The sequence below is a fragment of the Mizuhopecten yessoensis genome, unplaced genomic scaffold (assembly GCF_002113885.1).
Source record: "Mizuhopecten yessoensis strain PY_sf001 unplaced genomic scaffold, ASM211388v2 scaffold11045, whole genome shotgun sequence".
NCBI lineage: Eukaryota > Metazoa > Mollusca > Bivalvia > Pectinida > Pectinidae > Mizuhopecten > Mizuhopecten yessoensis.
In genome coordinates, this window is record NW_018408851.1 from 1251691 (window position 1) to 1265896 (window position 14206).

General features: G+C 38.4%; 1 protein-coding gene across 1 annotated transcript in view; it reads left to right on the top strand.

Annotated features, from left to right (window-relative positions):
* LOC110464991 overlaps nucleotides 1-14206 on the top strand; it is a 39030-nt gene that overhangs the window by 20225 nt on the left and 4599 nt on the right. Inside the window, exons 2-3 of the mRNA XM_021520528.1 lie at nucleotides 3580-3632; nucleotides 6678-6882. Of these exons, the coding sequence (XP_021376203.1) occupies nucleotides 3603-3632; nucleotides 6678-6882 (235 nt within the window). The 5' untranslated portion in view covers nucleotides 3580-3602. The remainder of the gene's footprint in view (nucleotides 1-3579; nucleotides 3633-6677; nucleotides 6883-14206) is intronic.

Sequence of the window (14206 nt, forward strand, 5' to 3'; positions counted from 1 at the left end):
CAAAATAGTCAAATAGGTACATCGTCAAAAGAAATGTCCCGGCTTCTCTCTCTCAGACGATGGTGTTATTACCAAATCGTTGACATTTAATGTTAGGCCTAAACGTGCATTTGAAACTGTACATTTGCGTGCTGTGGGACAATTATTAAGTGACAAAAGTGCAAAATGTAAAGATATTGAGCGTGAACGGAATATTCTGAACGAAAAAATAATGCCATTTACAAATTATATATTTATAAATAAATAGATTCAAGTATGCAGGATCTGTTCCCTCGTGGTTGATTGACTATCAGTAAGTTATTTTCATAAAAAAAGGTTTGGTGTCCAGCGATTTGCTGCATTTTCTTGTTTTGTCTGACAATTATCAACTGATGATATTGAGGCAAATGTCAACAAAAAAATTCACATATGATGATAACTACCACCTGATATTGTGCATCCAGGTAATATCTTTTTCATTCTGGCCCTTTTTACGGAGTTATTGCCCTTTTCGGAATAATAGTTTTTTGTTGAAAAGTGCTTGTCCAGACAACTCCTCCAAGACTTTGCGGCCAATTTTAACGGCAGTTTTCAGATATGATAACTACCCCCTGATGTTATGCATTCAGGTATTTTTTTTCAACCTTTTTAATAGAGTTATGGCCCTTTGTTGTAAAATTTCCCATATGGTAACTGCCCCCTGTATTGTGCATCCGAGTATTACTTTTTCATTACGACCCTTTTAAAAGAGTTATGGTCCTTTGTTGAAAAATCCCTTTGTCTGCCTCCTAAACGACTGGTCCAAAAGGGGAAATAGAGGTAAAACCTTTAAAATCCTTCTTCTACCATAGGTATTAAGGGATTTATCCTTATTTAGTCTGGAGCATTCTTGGGCCAAGGGCACTCAATTTTATATAAACGGGCTGTGTGGCACCCCTAAGGGGCAGAGGGGTGGGTTCGAATACAGGAAATAGAGGTAAGCCTTCTACCAAAGGGATTAATGGATTTCATCCCAATTTGGTTATGAACATCCTTAGGCCAAAGGCATTCAGTTTTGTACAAACGGTAGGTGTGGGCCCCCTTGGGACAGAGGAGAATGGCCAAATAGGGGAAATAGAGGTTAAACTTTTAAAATCCTTCTACTAGCGAAGGGAATAAGGGAGTTTATCCTAATTTAGTCTGAAGTATCTATCCTGTGGCCAAGGGGTATCGATTTTGTTAAAACGGTGGGTGTGCCCCCCGCCCCCTCTCTCTCTAGGGACAGAGGAGAGGGGCCTAAAAGGGGAAATAGAGGTAAACCTTTAAAATTCTTCGTCTACCATAAGGATTCAAAGATTTATCTCAATTTTGTCTCCATCAAGTTGTTTAGTAGTAACTGTTACTGTTAGGGTGTATTCATTAAAACAAGATGACCACCAGACCTCCATTTTGGATTTTGACATTTGAAGTTTGTTTTTGCGATATCTCCAGAAATACTGGATGGACTTTTTTGAAATTTCATATGTACATACAGGAAATATCATGGAATTCTATATCTTTACCTCATATCAAGTACTTGAAACATATTCAGGTGAGCGATACAGGCCCTCTGGGTCACTTGTTTAGGAGTTATGGGCCTTTGTTAAAAATCTTTGACTTGACATCTCTTTCTTATATACCAGGACGATTGCGGCGCAAAACTTGTTCATCTAGGTTAACAAGATTTGGGTTGCAAGTAGGTTTTGGCATTAGGAGGGAGTACAGGAAAAATGTCAGTGACTTATATACTTAAATAGGTGTACAGCTAAGTCAATAAAGAAATAATTACTGGTGGGAGACTATGGATTGCTTTGCAATGCTTTGCCTTAGTAAGCATTTGGCTTTCAGTTCTGGTTTAGAATTCAGCATCCTTGGACCAAGGGGACTGAAGTTTTTATAAACGGTGGGCGTGCCCCCCCCCCCCCCTCGCCCTGGGGGCAGAGGAGCGGGGCCCAATATGGGAAATGGAGGTTACATTTTTTAAAATCCTTCTTCTAAAGGGGTTTAATTCTAATTCTGTCTGGAGCATCTTTGTGTCAACGGGCCTCTTTTTTTTATATATATAATTGGTGGTTGATGCAGAAGGGTGGGTTTAAATAGGGGAAAGAGATGTAAACCTTTAAAATCCCTTTGTTAACATAGGGATGAAGCGATTTCATCCCAATATGGTGTAAAGCATCCTTAGGCCAATGGGACTCAATTAATTTTGTATAAATTGTGAGTGTGGCCCCCCTTGGGACAGAAGAGAGGGGCCTAATAGGGGAAATAGAGGTTAAACTTTTAAAATCCTTTTTCTAACGTAGAGACAAAGGAATTTTAATCTTATTCAGGCTGGAGCATCCTTGGGCCAAGGGTACTCATTCTTTTATAAACGTTGGGTGTGCCCCCCCCCCCCCCCCCCCCCCCCCCNTAGGGTCCAAATAGGGGAAATAGATGAAACATTTAAAATCCTTTTTCTATTATAGGGATTAGTCGATTTCATCCCAATATGGTCTAAAGCCACCTTAGGCCAAGGGGATTCAATTTTGTATAAATGGTGTGTGTGACCCCCTCGGGGCAGAGGAAAGGGGCCCAATAGGGGAAATAGAGGTTAAACTTTTAAAATCTTTCTTCTAGCGTGGGGAAAAAATGGATTTTAATCTTATTCAGTCAGGAACATCCTTGGGCTAAGGGCACTCAATTTTGTATAAACGGTGGGTGTGGCCGCCTTGGGGCAGAAGGGTGGGTCCAAATATGGGAAATAGAGGTAAACCTTTAAAATTCTTCTTCCAACATAGGGATTCAAAGATGTTATCACAATTTGGTTTGGATTATCCTTAGGCTAAAGGCACTCTATTATTTTTACAAACGGTACATGTGGTCCCCTAGGGGCAAAGGAGAGGGCCCCATAAGGGAAATAAACATCCTTCTTCTATCATGGAGATAAAGGGATTTTATCCTTATTTGGTCTGGAGCATCCTTGGGCAAAGGGGACTCGATTTTGTATAAACGGTGGATGCCAGTGGCCCCTCCGGGTGCAGAGGGGCGGGGCTCAAAAGGGGAATTCGAGGTTTTAGTCTTCAAAATCCTTCTTCCTCTGTACTATTGAAGGAATTTTATCCAAATTTGGCGCCTGGAGCATTCTGTGGCAAAGGGGAGTATAGTCTGTATAAACGTAGGGTGTGGCCCCTCTGGGTGCAGATTTTCGGGGCCAAATAGGGGAATTGGAGGTTTAAATTTTCCAAGTCCTTCTTCTTCTTGGAGGGATTTTATCCAAATTTGGCCAGGAGCATCCTTGGCAAAATGGACTAAATTTTGTACAAACAGTAAGGGGATTGCCCCTCTATATCTTGGTGCAGAGGGTCGGGGCTCAAAAGAGGAATTCGAGGTTTAAACCATCGGAGGGAATTTATGTAATAAGAATAATTTTCCATAGTTGCTTTATTAACCAGGTGAGTGATGCAGGCCTACTGGGCCTCTTGTTTCTTGTGTCTTAATGTGAAAATTTTGTTGAAATATTTTATTTTCAACATTTTTTTCTATTTACATTTATTTTACCTTTACCCTTTGGTGTGTTAATTTCAAGAATTTTATATATTACAGATGTGAACTTTTCTATCCTGAGTATGGCCCAGGCAGCCGTCAAAGAAGCTCCAGTAAGCATATTGTTTCTTAGAATTATTCCTTTGTAAACATTTTTTCAATGGATTCCATTATCGTTTTTTAGATTCGTTTATCTTCTCTAGATCAGTGTTTTTCTTTCTCTTTTGATTAACACAATGTACGGGAGAAAGGATACCTGTACGTCGTATAGTTCGGATGAATATGTTTGTTAAGCTTTGACAAAGATAAAAAGTTATTTGAAATGTTGTTTAGCATTTTCGTTGCCATACTTTTGTATTTTAATAGAAGTCAGTAATATGGACACATTCAACATTTTCAATTCAATTTGATTACTGATTATACAATAAACGATATGACCATAATGTAGAAATCAAAATGTTGCATTGCCGAACGGCGAAACAGATATTTACGAGTCTATATTGATTACATAAATTATAAAAAAAAAAAAAAAAAATCACCAGTAAATTCCAGTAGAAATACAGCGTTTATGCGTAATGACTATGGCGTGTCAAACGTGCTATATTCAATAATTTTATATTTAGTTTTAATATTTTAGATTTGTATTCAAAAATTGTAAACATATGTGCAATATTTTATATTTGTATTCATTAATTGTAAATATATGTGCAATAACAAAAATATTTTTTCAATAAAATATATATATATATATATATATGCAATAAAAAATATTTATGTTTAATAAAAAAATACATATGTGCAATAAAATATATATTTGTTCGAAAAATAAATATTTATTCGATTAATTTTTTTTTCAATAAAAAAATATTTGCATTCAATAAAAAATATATGGGTGCAATGAAAATAGATTTGTTCGATAGTTTGCAGTCTGGGATAGCATCGTTTGACCTCAATGGCAGCTTGCTGTAACGGCGTGTCTGATTGGACGGTGGGAAAACGAAAGTACAATATCGATCCTAAAACGCTTCATTTGTAAACACTTCGAACTGAACTATCCAACCGCTTTTTGAACTTGCATGGTAATCATAAAGAGCACTTGGACCGTCCAGGTGAATTCACATGTATCGCAATGAAGACTCAGTCCTGAACAAATATAAACTTCAAAATCGGTTCCTAAATATATTTTTTCATCGTGTCCGGATGGGAGTGTCCAGGTCTTTCAACAGTCCAAATATTAAAGATTCGGTATGTTACAAGATATTTCATAACTGTCTGAGTTGAAAAAAAATATAATTTTCCCCTTTTTATACCTTCTGCTGTCATAATTTTTGAAGGCTTTAGGACCTAACTGTGTTGGAGACTATGGTGACGTCGTTTACGTCACATCTTGTGTATTATGACGTCATATGGCTTTTTCGTCACAGGGTGCATGGCGTTAGCTTGATAGATGTTTATCACAAAATGATTACTGGCCAAGTATCATCACCCAAGTACATAATATTTCCGGGGTAAACATTATTATTTTTTTCAACAATTACGACACAAGTAATTCATATTAAATTAATCACTCTTGTCAGCCCGGGTGTTATTTGCGTGGGGTGGGGGTGGGGTGTCTTAATATGGAATAAAACTTGAGAAACCAGGAGAAACACCAAGAATCGAGGAATCGAACCCCAGCCGCCTTGGTGAAAGGTGATTGTGTTATCCACTGCGCCACCTCACCAACAAAGAACTATTGGTTATTCAAAAGTTTAAACATATTTCATCCAATAAAGGGTATACGCAGGCCCATACATCCGCCCAGAATATCAGTCTCCTGAACTAATGCTGAATGCAATTATTGTCATGGCAGATTTAAATCACCTTCTAGCTTCGAGCTAGAGGGAATTTCCCTTTAGCTCAGTTGTAGAGCGTCCGACTAGGAACCTGGAGAGTGAGGGTTCATCCCCGGTGGAAGCATACTATTCTCTCTCCTGTTACATATATATAAGCGCGAGTTCAGTGTCTCTGTCCACATGGGCTCGTTAGGCTCGTTAGGTTTCGATGTGACCCGTATCAGTATAGTATGTGTATGTTAGACATTTTTAACGAATCCCTGTGGTCTATCAAAGAACTATAGTTACCTATACACAGCTATCTGCTTCTCAAATAACAGAAGGGATGGTTCTACTATACTTTCTGTTAATTTAAGAGGCAGATAATGATATCATTAACTAAATACTACCGTTGCATTAAGTAATGAATTATCTATTTACTTATTATCATATAGATTAGCGGTGAAAAAGGCTCAGCGGATTGATAATTATTTCAAATATGGCGCCGTTCACAATTCGGCGAGATAACAGTCCACTGACAACCAATGCCTGGATCATTTACCATTTAGATACATGGGATATATTTGGGATCCTATATGTCAAATTATACAACAAAAGAATGCTGACAAATTTCTATTTCCATTGATGCACATTCAAATTTCTTTAGCGGTAACGTCAAAAATGGCGGCTTCGTTCTGACCGCGTCAATTCATGAGCAGTGTGTTAATGCTCGTACATGACGACCTTTGCAAGTGAATAGAAAAGATCGAAAGGCTTCTCACATTGCTAAATTTGAAATTAAAAAACTAAAAAAGGAAAATAAAACCAGTGTTGTTCACTGCATATTTTCTAAATTTACTCATATATCTATGCAGATTCACTGGAACTATATTGTCCTAGCAACCACGGCTACCGTAGTTACCATCGTGGCAACCCGCTTCGATTTTTTTTCTTCTGCGTAATGTATTATTTAAACATTTTTTTGAACGTAAATATAAGGATTGATCTTCATTTTGACGGCGTATACGGTAGTATGAACGCAAGTGGCAACGAACATATTCTTAATGGAGAGCGAACGCGCACCATAGAATACGTTCGTTGCCAATTGCGTTCATACTACCGTATACGCCGTCAAAATGAGGGTCAATCCTAAAATATTGCACATATATTTACAATGATTGAATACAAATATAAATTATTGCACATATATTCACAATTATTGAAAACAAATATAAAATTTCAAACAAAAATATAAAGTTATTGAATTTTGCAACGTTTGACACGCCGTAAATGACAAGATTAGTGGAGATATAAAAAAAATGTGATATTTTTTGTTTGTTCCAGTTTCAAAACAGCTTAAGACGAATGCTTAATGACGATGATAAAAACTGCCAACTCCTTGTTGCAGCATATAAAGAGGCCGCAACATGTGCGCAAAAGAACATATTAGTAGAAGATCATGTCCTTGAATTTGATCCAAACTTCTTTAACAAAGTTGAGAAAGGCATCGCTGATTTGAATAAAGTCGACCGCCAAATTCTCGTTATTGGTAAGTTTTGTTTTGATTGTAGACATACACTTTAGAAGTATTCATTTGTTTTTGATTAGGGTTTTTTGGAAAATAAAGAAACATATTTAAAATTATGGCAGATGCCACATGTTGTGTAGGAAACACTCCAGCAGCACGTGGTGTCATCAGGATGAAGTGGATTTTTCTGAAATTTTCCCTTTTGTTTTAGTGTTCCTGTTTCCTTTGTCTTTCAATTGTCTTTGAATTAAATTTTGATTCTTTCCATTTCGTTGATGATTTGATATCGTTTTCTGAAAAATTTCATAGACATTTAGAAAATTCTTCATTTTCGTGTTCAAGTTATTTTCATGATGGTATATGAATATGATACAACAATAGGATACTAGGATACATCTGCGTTTAGAAGTAACACATCCTCCTCCCCCCTCATGCACGGTGGTCGTCTTTCCTGTTGAATATTTGTATTAAATTGAAATGATACGTAAAACAGGCATTGTACTTCAGTCTCATAATTCAATCAAAGATGTATAAAAAGTATTAGAATTATTTACAATAATGTTTGTCTGGACTTATCTTGATATTTCAGAGTTATTATTCTCCCCGAGTGTTGGTTGAGATACATCTAATTTATACATATAATGTACCTTCTACATGCACTGATTTCGTGGGAGAAACTAGATACGTCGGCAAAGGACGTCACTACGTCCACGGTGAGGGACCCAAGTTTTCTCGGGCTGGAAGGGGGAAGGGGCATTTATTTTGAGAGATGATGTTAACCACTAAAACATATAATATTACTCTTTACAAACCGGGACAGATCCAAACAAACCAACTGTAGCAAATTCACGGGTCCCTGTGCCTGAAACCACAGGTAGTAACCTCGTGGTCTTAACCTTCGAAATAGCAATAGCCGCAGGTAACAGGAATAGCCACATGTTAAACAATAATTAAGGCAAGGCCAGGTAAAAGCTAAGACCAGATGATAGTTTAGATTAATCCACTTTGTGCAATTCACTATTCAAGGTGACGGTCAAGACAAAAGCCATAAATACTAACCACAATTATCAAACTATACCACTAAAGAGAATATCATAAGAATTATTTAAAAAACAACAACTTTACTTTATTTACTCTATATAAAATCGAATATATCCCCACTTTTGCCTGAATGTGTTTTAGTCCGGTGCGTTAGTCTTGGAACTAAAACACACATTCTGAACTAAAACACACCTACACTCGGGTGTCTCCGCCGAGCCAATCAGACGAGAGGTGGGCGCAGCTTGTTACCGAACTCGGAAGCGACGCACGAGGTGAGCGGAGCTTGCTAGCGAACCCGCCTCCTACTGTGCAGACGACACTTATATATTTCAATTCACTAAAGTTACACTTTGCATTTGGCTCCATTGCCATCAAAACGGTAGTTGGGACGTGAAGCTATACAGCTTATGGTTTACAAATATTTTCTAATTTAATTTTCTCGGTTAAAGTATGGGGTTGAGGGATAAAGCATGTTTCTGGTGTCCCGAGGCCATGCCTATATCCATCGGCTTTTGGTGTCCCGAAACCATGCCTATTTCCCTCGGCTTCGCCTCTGGAAATAGACCTGGTCTCGGGACACAAGAAACTTGCTATATCCCTCAACCCCATACTTTAACTGTATTTTCCTGTTTGACATGTAACCACAAAAGGCCGTTTAAAAAACCCCGTTATAACCCAAACAGAATTAGTTTGCAGCTTTTCAGTTGGATTTGTAAGATACTACAGGAATAATATTCTATACAAACTAATCACGTTCACTTGTTCTTCTGAATATCCGAAATGCCTAAAGTCATGATATTTGGCCAGTAGCATCCTATGGCGAGCCCAATTAAGTTTGTTAGAGAAAAAGACCTTGACCTAATGTCAGGGTCTCAGGGAATAATAAGGCCTGAACCTTCGAACGTCTTCTTTTAAAGATCCAAAAGGTCTGATGTCATGTTATTTTGCCAGTACTATCCGACAAAGTTTGCAAATGAAAATGACGATGGCTTACTTTCCAGGTAAGGTCTAAACCTTCGAACGTTTTGCTCTGAAGATCTGAAAGGGCTAGAGTCATGATATTTTGCCAGAAGCATCCAATGATAGAGCACGACAAAACCTGCGAATGAAATTGACCTTTCCCTACTTTCAAGGTCACAGGGGTCAAAATGGTCAAAACATTCAAACGACTTCTTCTGAAGATCTGAAAGGCCTTTATCATGAAAACAAAATATCATGATATCTGGCCAGTATCATCCTATGATGGAGCCCGACAAAGTCGTGGGATGAAAATGACCTTGACCTACTTTCAAGGTCACATGGGTCAAATAGATATAAACCTTCGAACGACTTCTTCTGAAGATCCGAAAGGCCTGAAGTCATGATGTTTGGCAAGTAGCATCCTATGATTGACTCCAACAAAGTTTGGAAATGAAAAAAACGTTTGCCTGCTTTCACGGTTACAGGGGTAAAATAGGCCAAAACCTTCAAACGACTTCTTCTGAAGATCCGTAATGCCTAGAGTCGTGATATGTGGCCAGTAGCATCCTATGGCGGAGCCTAACTAAGTTTGGTAAAGAAAATGACCTTGACATATTTACAGGGTCACAGGTGTCAATAAGGTCTAAAACTTCGAACGTCTTCTTTTGAAGATCCGAAAGGGCTTAAGTCATGATATTTTTCCAGTACTATCCGACAAAGTTTGCAAATGAAAATGACGTTGGGCTACTTTCCAGGTAAGGTCTAAACCTTCGAACGTTTTGCTCTGAAGATCTGAAAGGGCTAGAGTCATGATATTTTGCAAGAAGCATCCAATGATAGAGCTCGACAAAATCTGCGAATGAAATTGACCTTTCCCTACTTTCAAGGTCACAGTTGTCAAATATGTCAAAACATTCAACCGACTTCTTCTGAAGATCTGAAAGGCCTTTATCATGAAAACAAAATATCATGATATCTGGCCAGTTTCATCCCACGATGGAGCCCGACAAAGTCGTGGGATGAAAATGACCTTGACCTACTTTCAAGGTCACATGGGTCAAATAGATATAAACCTTCGAACGACTTCTTCTGAAGATCCGAAAGGCCTGAAGTCATGATGTTTGGCCAGTAGCATCCTATGGTGGAGCCCAACTAAGTTTGGAAATGAAAAAACGTTTGCCTACTTTCACGGTTACAGGGGTAAAATAGGCCAAACCTTCAAACGACTTCTTCTGAAGATCCGTAATGCCTGAAGTCATGATATTTGGCCAGTAGCATCCTATGGTGGATCCCTACTAAGTTTGGTAAAGAAAATGACCTTGACATATTTACAGGGTCACAGGGGTCAATAAGGTCTAAAACTTCGAACGTCTTCTTTTGAAGATCCGAAAGGGCTAAAGTCATGATATTTTGCCAGTACTATCCTATGATGGAGCCCGACTAAGTTTGCGAAATAAGCTGACCTTGTCCTACTTTTAAGGGCACATAGGACAAATAGGTCAAAACGTTCAAACGACTTCTTCTGAAGATCTGAAAGGCCTGAAGTCATGATGTTTGGCAAGTAGCATCCTATGATTGACTCCAACAAAGTTTGGAAATGAAAAAAACGTTTGCCTGCTTTCACGGTTACAGGGGTAAAATAGGCCAAAACCTTCAAACGACTTCTTCTGAAGATCCGTAATGCCTAGAGTCGTGATATTTGGCCAGTAGCATCCTATGGCGGAGCCCAACTAAGTTTGGTAAAGAAAATGACCTTGACATATTTACAGGGTCACAGGTGTCAATAAGGTCTAAAACTTCGAACGTCTTCTTTTGAAGATCCGAAAGGGCTTAAGTCATGATATTTTGCCAGTACTATCCGACTAAGTTTGCAAATGAAAATGACGTTGGGCTACTTTCCAGGTAAGGTCTAAACCTTCGAACGTTTTGCTCTGAAGATCTGAAAGGGCTAGAGTCATGATATTTTGCAAGAAGCATCCAATGATAGAGCTCGACAAAATCTGCGAATGAAATTGACCTTTCCCTACTTTCAAGGTCACAGTTGTCAAATATGTCAAAACATTCAACCGACTTCTTCTGAAGATCTGAAAGGCCTTTATCATGAAAACAAAATATCATGATATCTGGCCAGTTTCATCCCACGATGGAGCCCGACAAAGTCGTGGGATGAAAATGACCTTGACCTACTTTCAAGGTCACATGGGTCAAATAGATATAAACCTTCGAACGACTTCTTCTGAAGATCCGAAAGGCCTGAAGTCATGATGTTTGGCCAGTAGCATCCTATGGTGGAGCCCAACTAAGTTTGGAAATGAAAAAACGTTTGCCTACTTTCACGGTTACAGGGGTAAAATAGGCCAAACCTTCAAACGACTTCTTCTGAAGATCCGTAATGCCTGAAGTCATGATATTTGGCCAGTAGCATCCTATGGTGGATCCCTACTAAGTTTGGTAAAGAAAATGACCTTGACATATTTACAGGGTCACAGGGGTCAATAAGGTCTAAAACTTCGAACGTCTTCTTTTGAAGATCCGAAAGGGCTAAAGTCATGATATTTTGCCAGTACTATCCTATGATGGAGCCCGACTAAGTTTGCGAAATAAGCTGACCTTGTCCTACTTTTAAGGGCACATAGGACAAATAGGTCAAAACGTTCAAACGACTTCTTCTGAAGATCTGAAAGGCCTGAAGTCATGATGTTTGGCAAGTAGCATCCTATGATTGACTCCAACAAAGTTTGGAAATGAAAAAAACGTTTGCCTGCTTTCACGGTTACAGGGGTAAAATAGGCCAAAACCTTCAAACGACTTCTTCTGAAGATCCGTAATGCCTAGAGTCGTGATATTTGGCCAGTAGCATCCTATGGCGGAGCCCAACTAAGTTTGGTAAAGAAAATGACCTTGACATATTTACAGGGTCACAGGTGTCAATAAGGTCTAAAACTTCGAACGTCTTCTTTTGAAGATCCGAAAGGGCTTAAGTCATGATATTTTGCCAGTACTATCCGACTAAGTTTGCAAATGAAAATGACGTTGGGCTACTTTCCAGGTAAGGTCTAAACCTTCGAACGTTTTGCTCTGAAGATCTGAAAGGGCTAGAGTCATGATATTTTGCAAGAAGCATCCAATGATAGAGCTCGACAAAATCTGCGAATGAAATTGACCTTTCCCTACTTTCAAGGTCACAGTTGTCAAATATGTCAAAACATTCAACCGACTTCTTCTGAAGATCTGAAAGGCCTTTATCATGAAAACAAAATATCATGATATCTGGCCAGTTTCATCCCACGATGGAGCCCGACAAAGTCGTGGGATGAAAATGACCTTGACCTACTTTCAAGGTCACATGGGTCAAATAGATATAAACCTTCGAACGACTTCTTCTGAAGATCCGAAAGGCCTGAAGTCATGATGTTTGGCCAGTAGCATCCTATGGTGGAGCCCAACTAAGTTTGGAAATGAAAAAACGTTTGCCTACTTTCACGGTTACAGGGGTAAAATAGGCCAAACCTTCAAACGACTTCTTCTGAAGATCCGTAATGCCTGAAGTCATGATATTTGGCCAGTAGCATCCTATGGTGGATCCCTACTAAGTTTGGTAAAGAAAATGACCTTGACATATTTACAGGGTCACTGGGGTCAATAAGGTCTAAAACTTCGAACGTCTTCTTTTGAAGATCCGAAAGGGCTTAAGTCATGATATTTTGCCAGTACTATCCTATGATGGAGCCCGACTAAGTTTGCGAAATAAGCTGACCTTGTCCTACTTTTAAGGGCACATAGGACAAATAGGTCAAAACGTTCAAACGACTTCTTCTGAAAATCCGAAAGACCTGAAGTCATGATATTTTGCCAGTACTATCCGACAAAGTTTGCAAATGAAAATGACGTTGGCCTACTTTACAGGTAAGGTCTAAACCTTCGAACGTTTTCCTCTGAAGATCTGAAAGGGCTAGAGTCATGATATTTTGCCAGTACTATCCGACAAAGTTTGCAAATGAAAATGACGTTGGCCTACTTAACAGGTAAGGTCTAAACCTTCGAACGTTTTGCTCCTCTGAAAATCTGAAAGGGCTAGAGTCATGATATTTTGCCAGTACTATCCGACAAAAATTGCAAATGTAAATGACGTTGGCCTACTTTCCAGGTAAGGTCTAAACCTTCGAACGTTTTGCTCTGAAGATCTGAAAGGGCTAGAGTTATGATATGTTGCCAGAAGCATCCAATGATAGAGCTCGATAAAGTCTGCGAATGAAATTGACCTTTCCCTACTTTCAAGGTCACAGGGGTCAAAATGGTCAAAACATTCAAACGACTTCTTCTGAAGATCTGAAAGGCCTTTATCATGTAAACAAAATATCATGATATCTGGCCAGTATCATCCTATAATGGAGCCCGACAAAGTCGTGGAATGAAAATGACCTTGACCTACTTTCAAGGTCACATGGGTCAATTAGATATAAACCTTCGAACGACTTCTTCTGAAGATCCGAAAGACCTGAAGTCATGATGTTTGGCAAGTAGCATCCTATAATTGAGCCCCAAAAAGTTTGGAAATGAAAAAAAGTTTGCCTACTTTCACGGTTGCAGGGGAAAAATAGGGATTTCTCGAACAATTCAAGTCGTCAAACTGGACATTTGGAACGGACTATGAATATGGGGATAAGTAACATAAGTGGAAATGCATACAACACATACATTCATTAAAAAATATGGCTCTTTACGTGATGAACTTTAAACAGAAAAACGGTCCATGGTCTGTATCACACTTCACATAGCAACAGTAAACTTCATTTTTGCCGCTTACTTTTCCTAGATAAATCAAACGATTGTTCTCTTATTTTGTGTTAAACTACTTGGTTGTTTCATTACCTGAATGTTTTGAATGGGTTCTTAAATCGTGACATTTAAATGCTATTTGGCTGTTTAATTATTTGTTTAACTCATTTAAAAAGTACGATAATACAAAAACCAAACATGTTTAAGATTATCTAATAACTTTTGTTGTCGCGTTCCAACTTCTCATACCAAGACTGTTTTGCGCATACGTTAGAAGCTCTGAAACAGGGAAATCCTTGAATATAACGTTGGTCAAACAGGTAGAAATCCCGATAATCATCTTAAAATTATTCACCGTTATTCACCGTTATTTTCCATAGGGAGAATCGCTTGATATGTTTATGCAGTATTTGAAAACAAAAACAAAAAAATGTCAAGGTCATATATTAAAAGAAATTATTCAACCTTTGCTCAGCATACAACAGTCCAAATATCATAACCAAATAAGTAATGAAAAGAAGTTGTTCAACTCATTTGACCCTTGTGATCTTCAAAGTAACGAAAT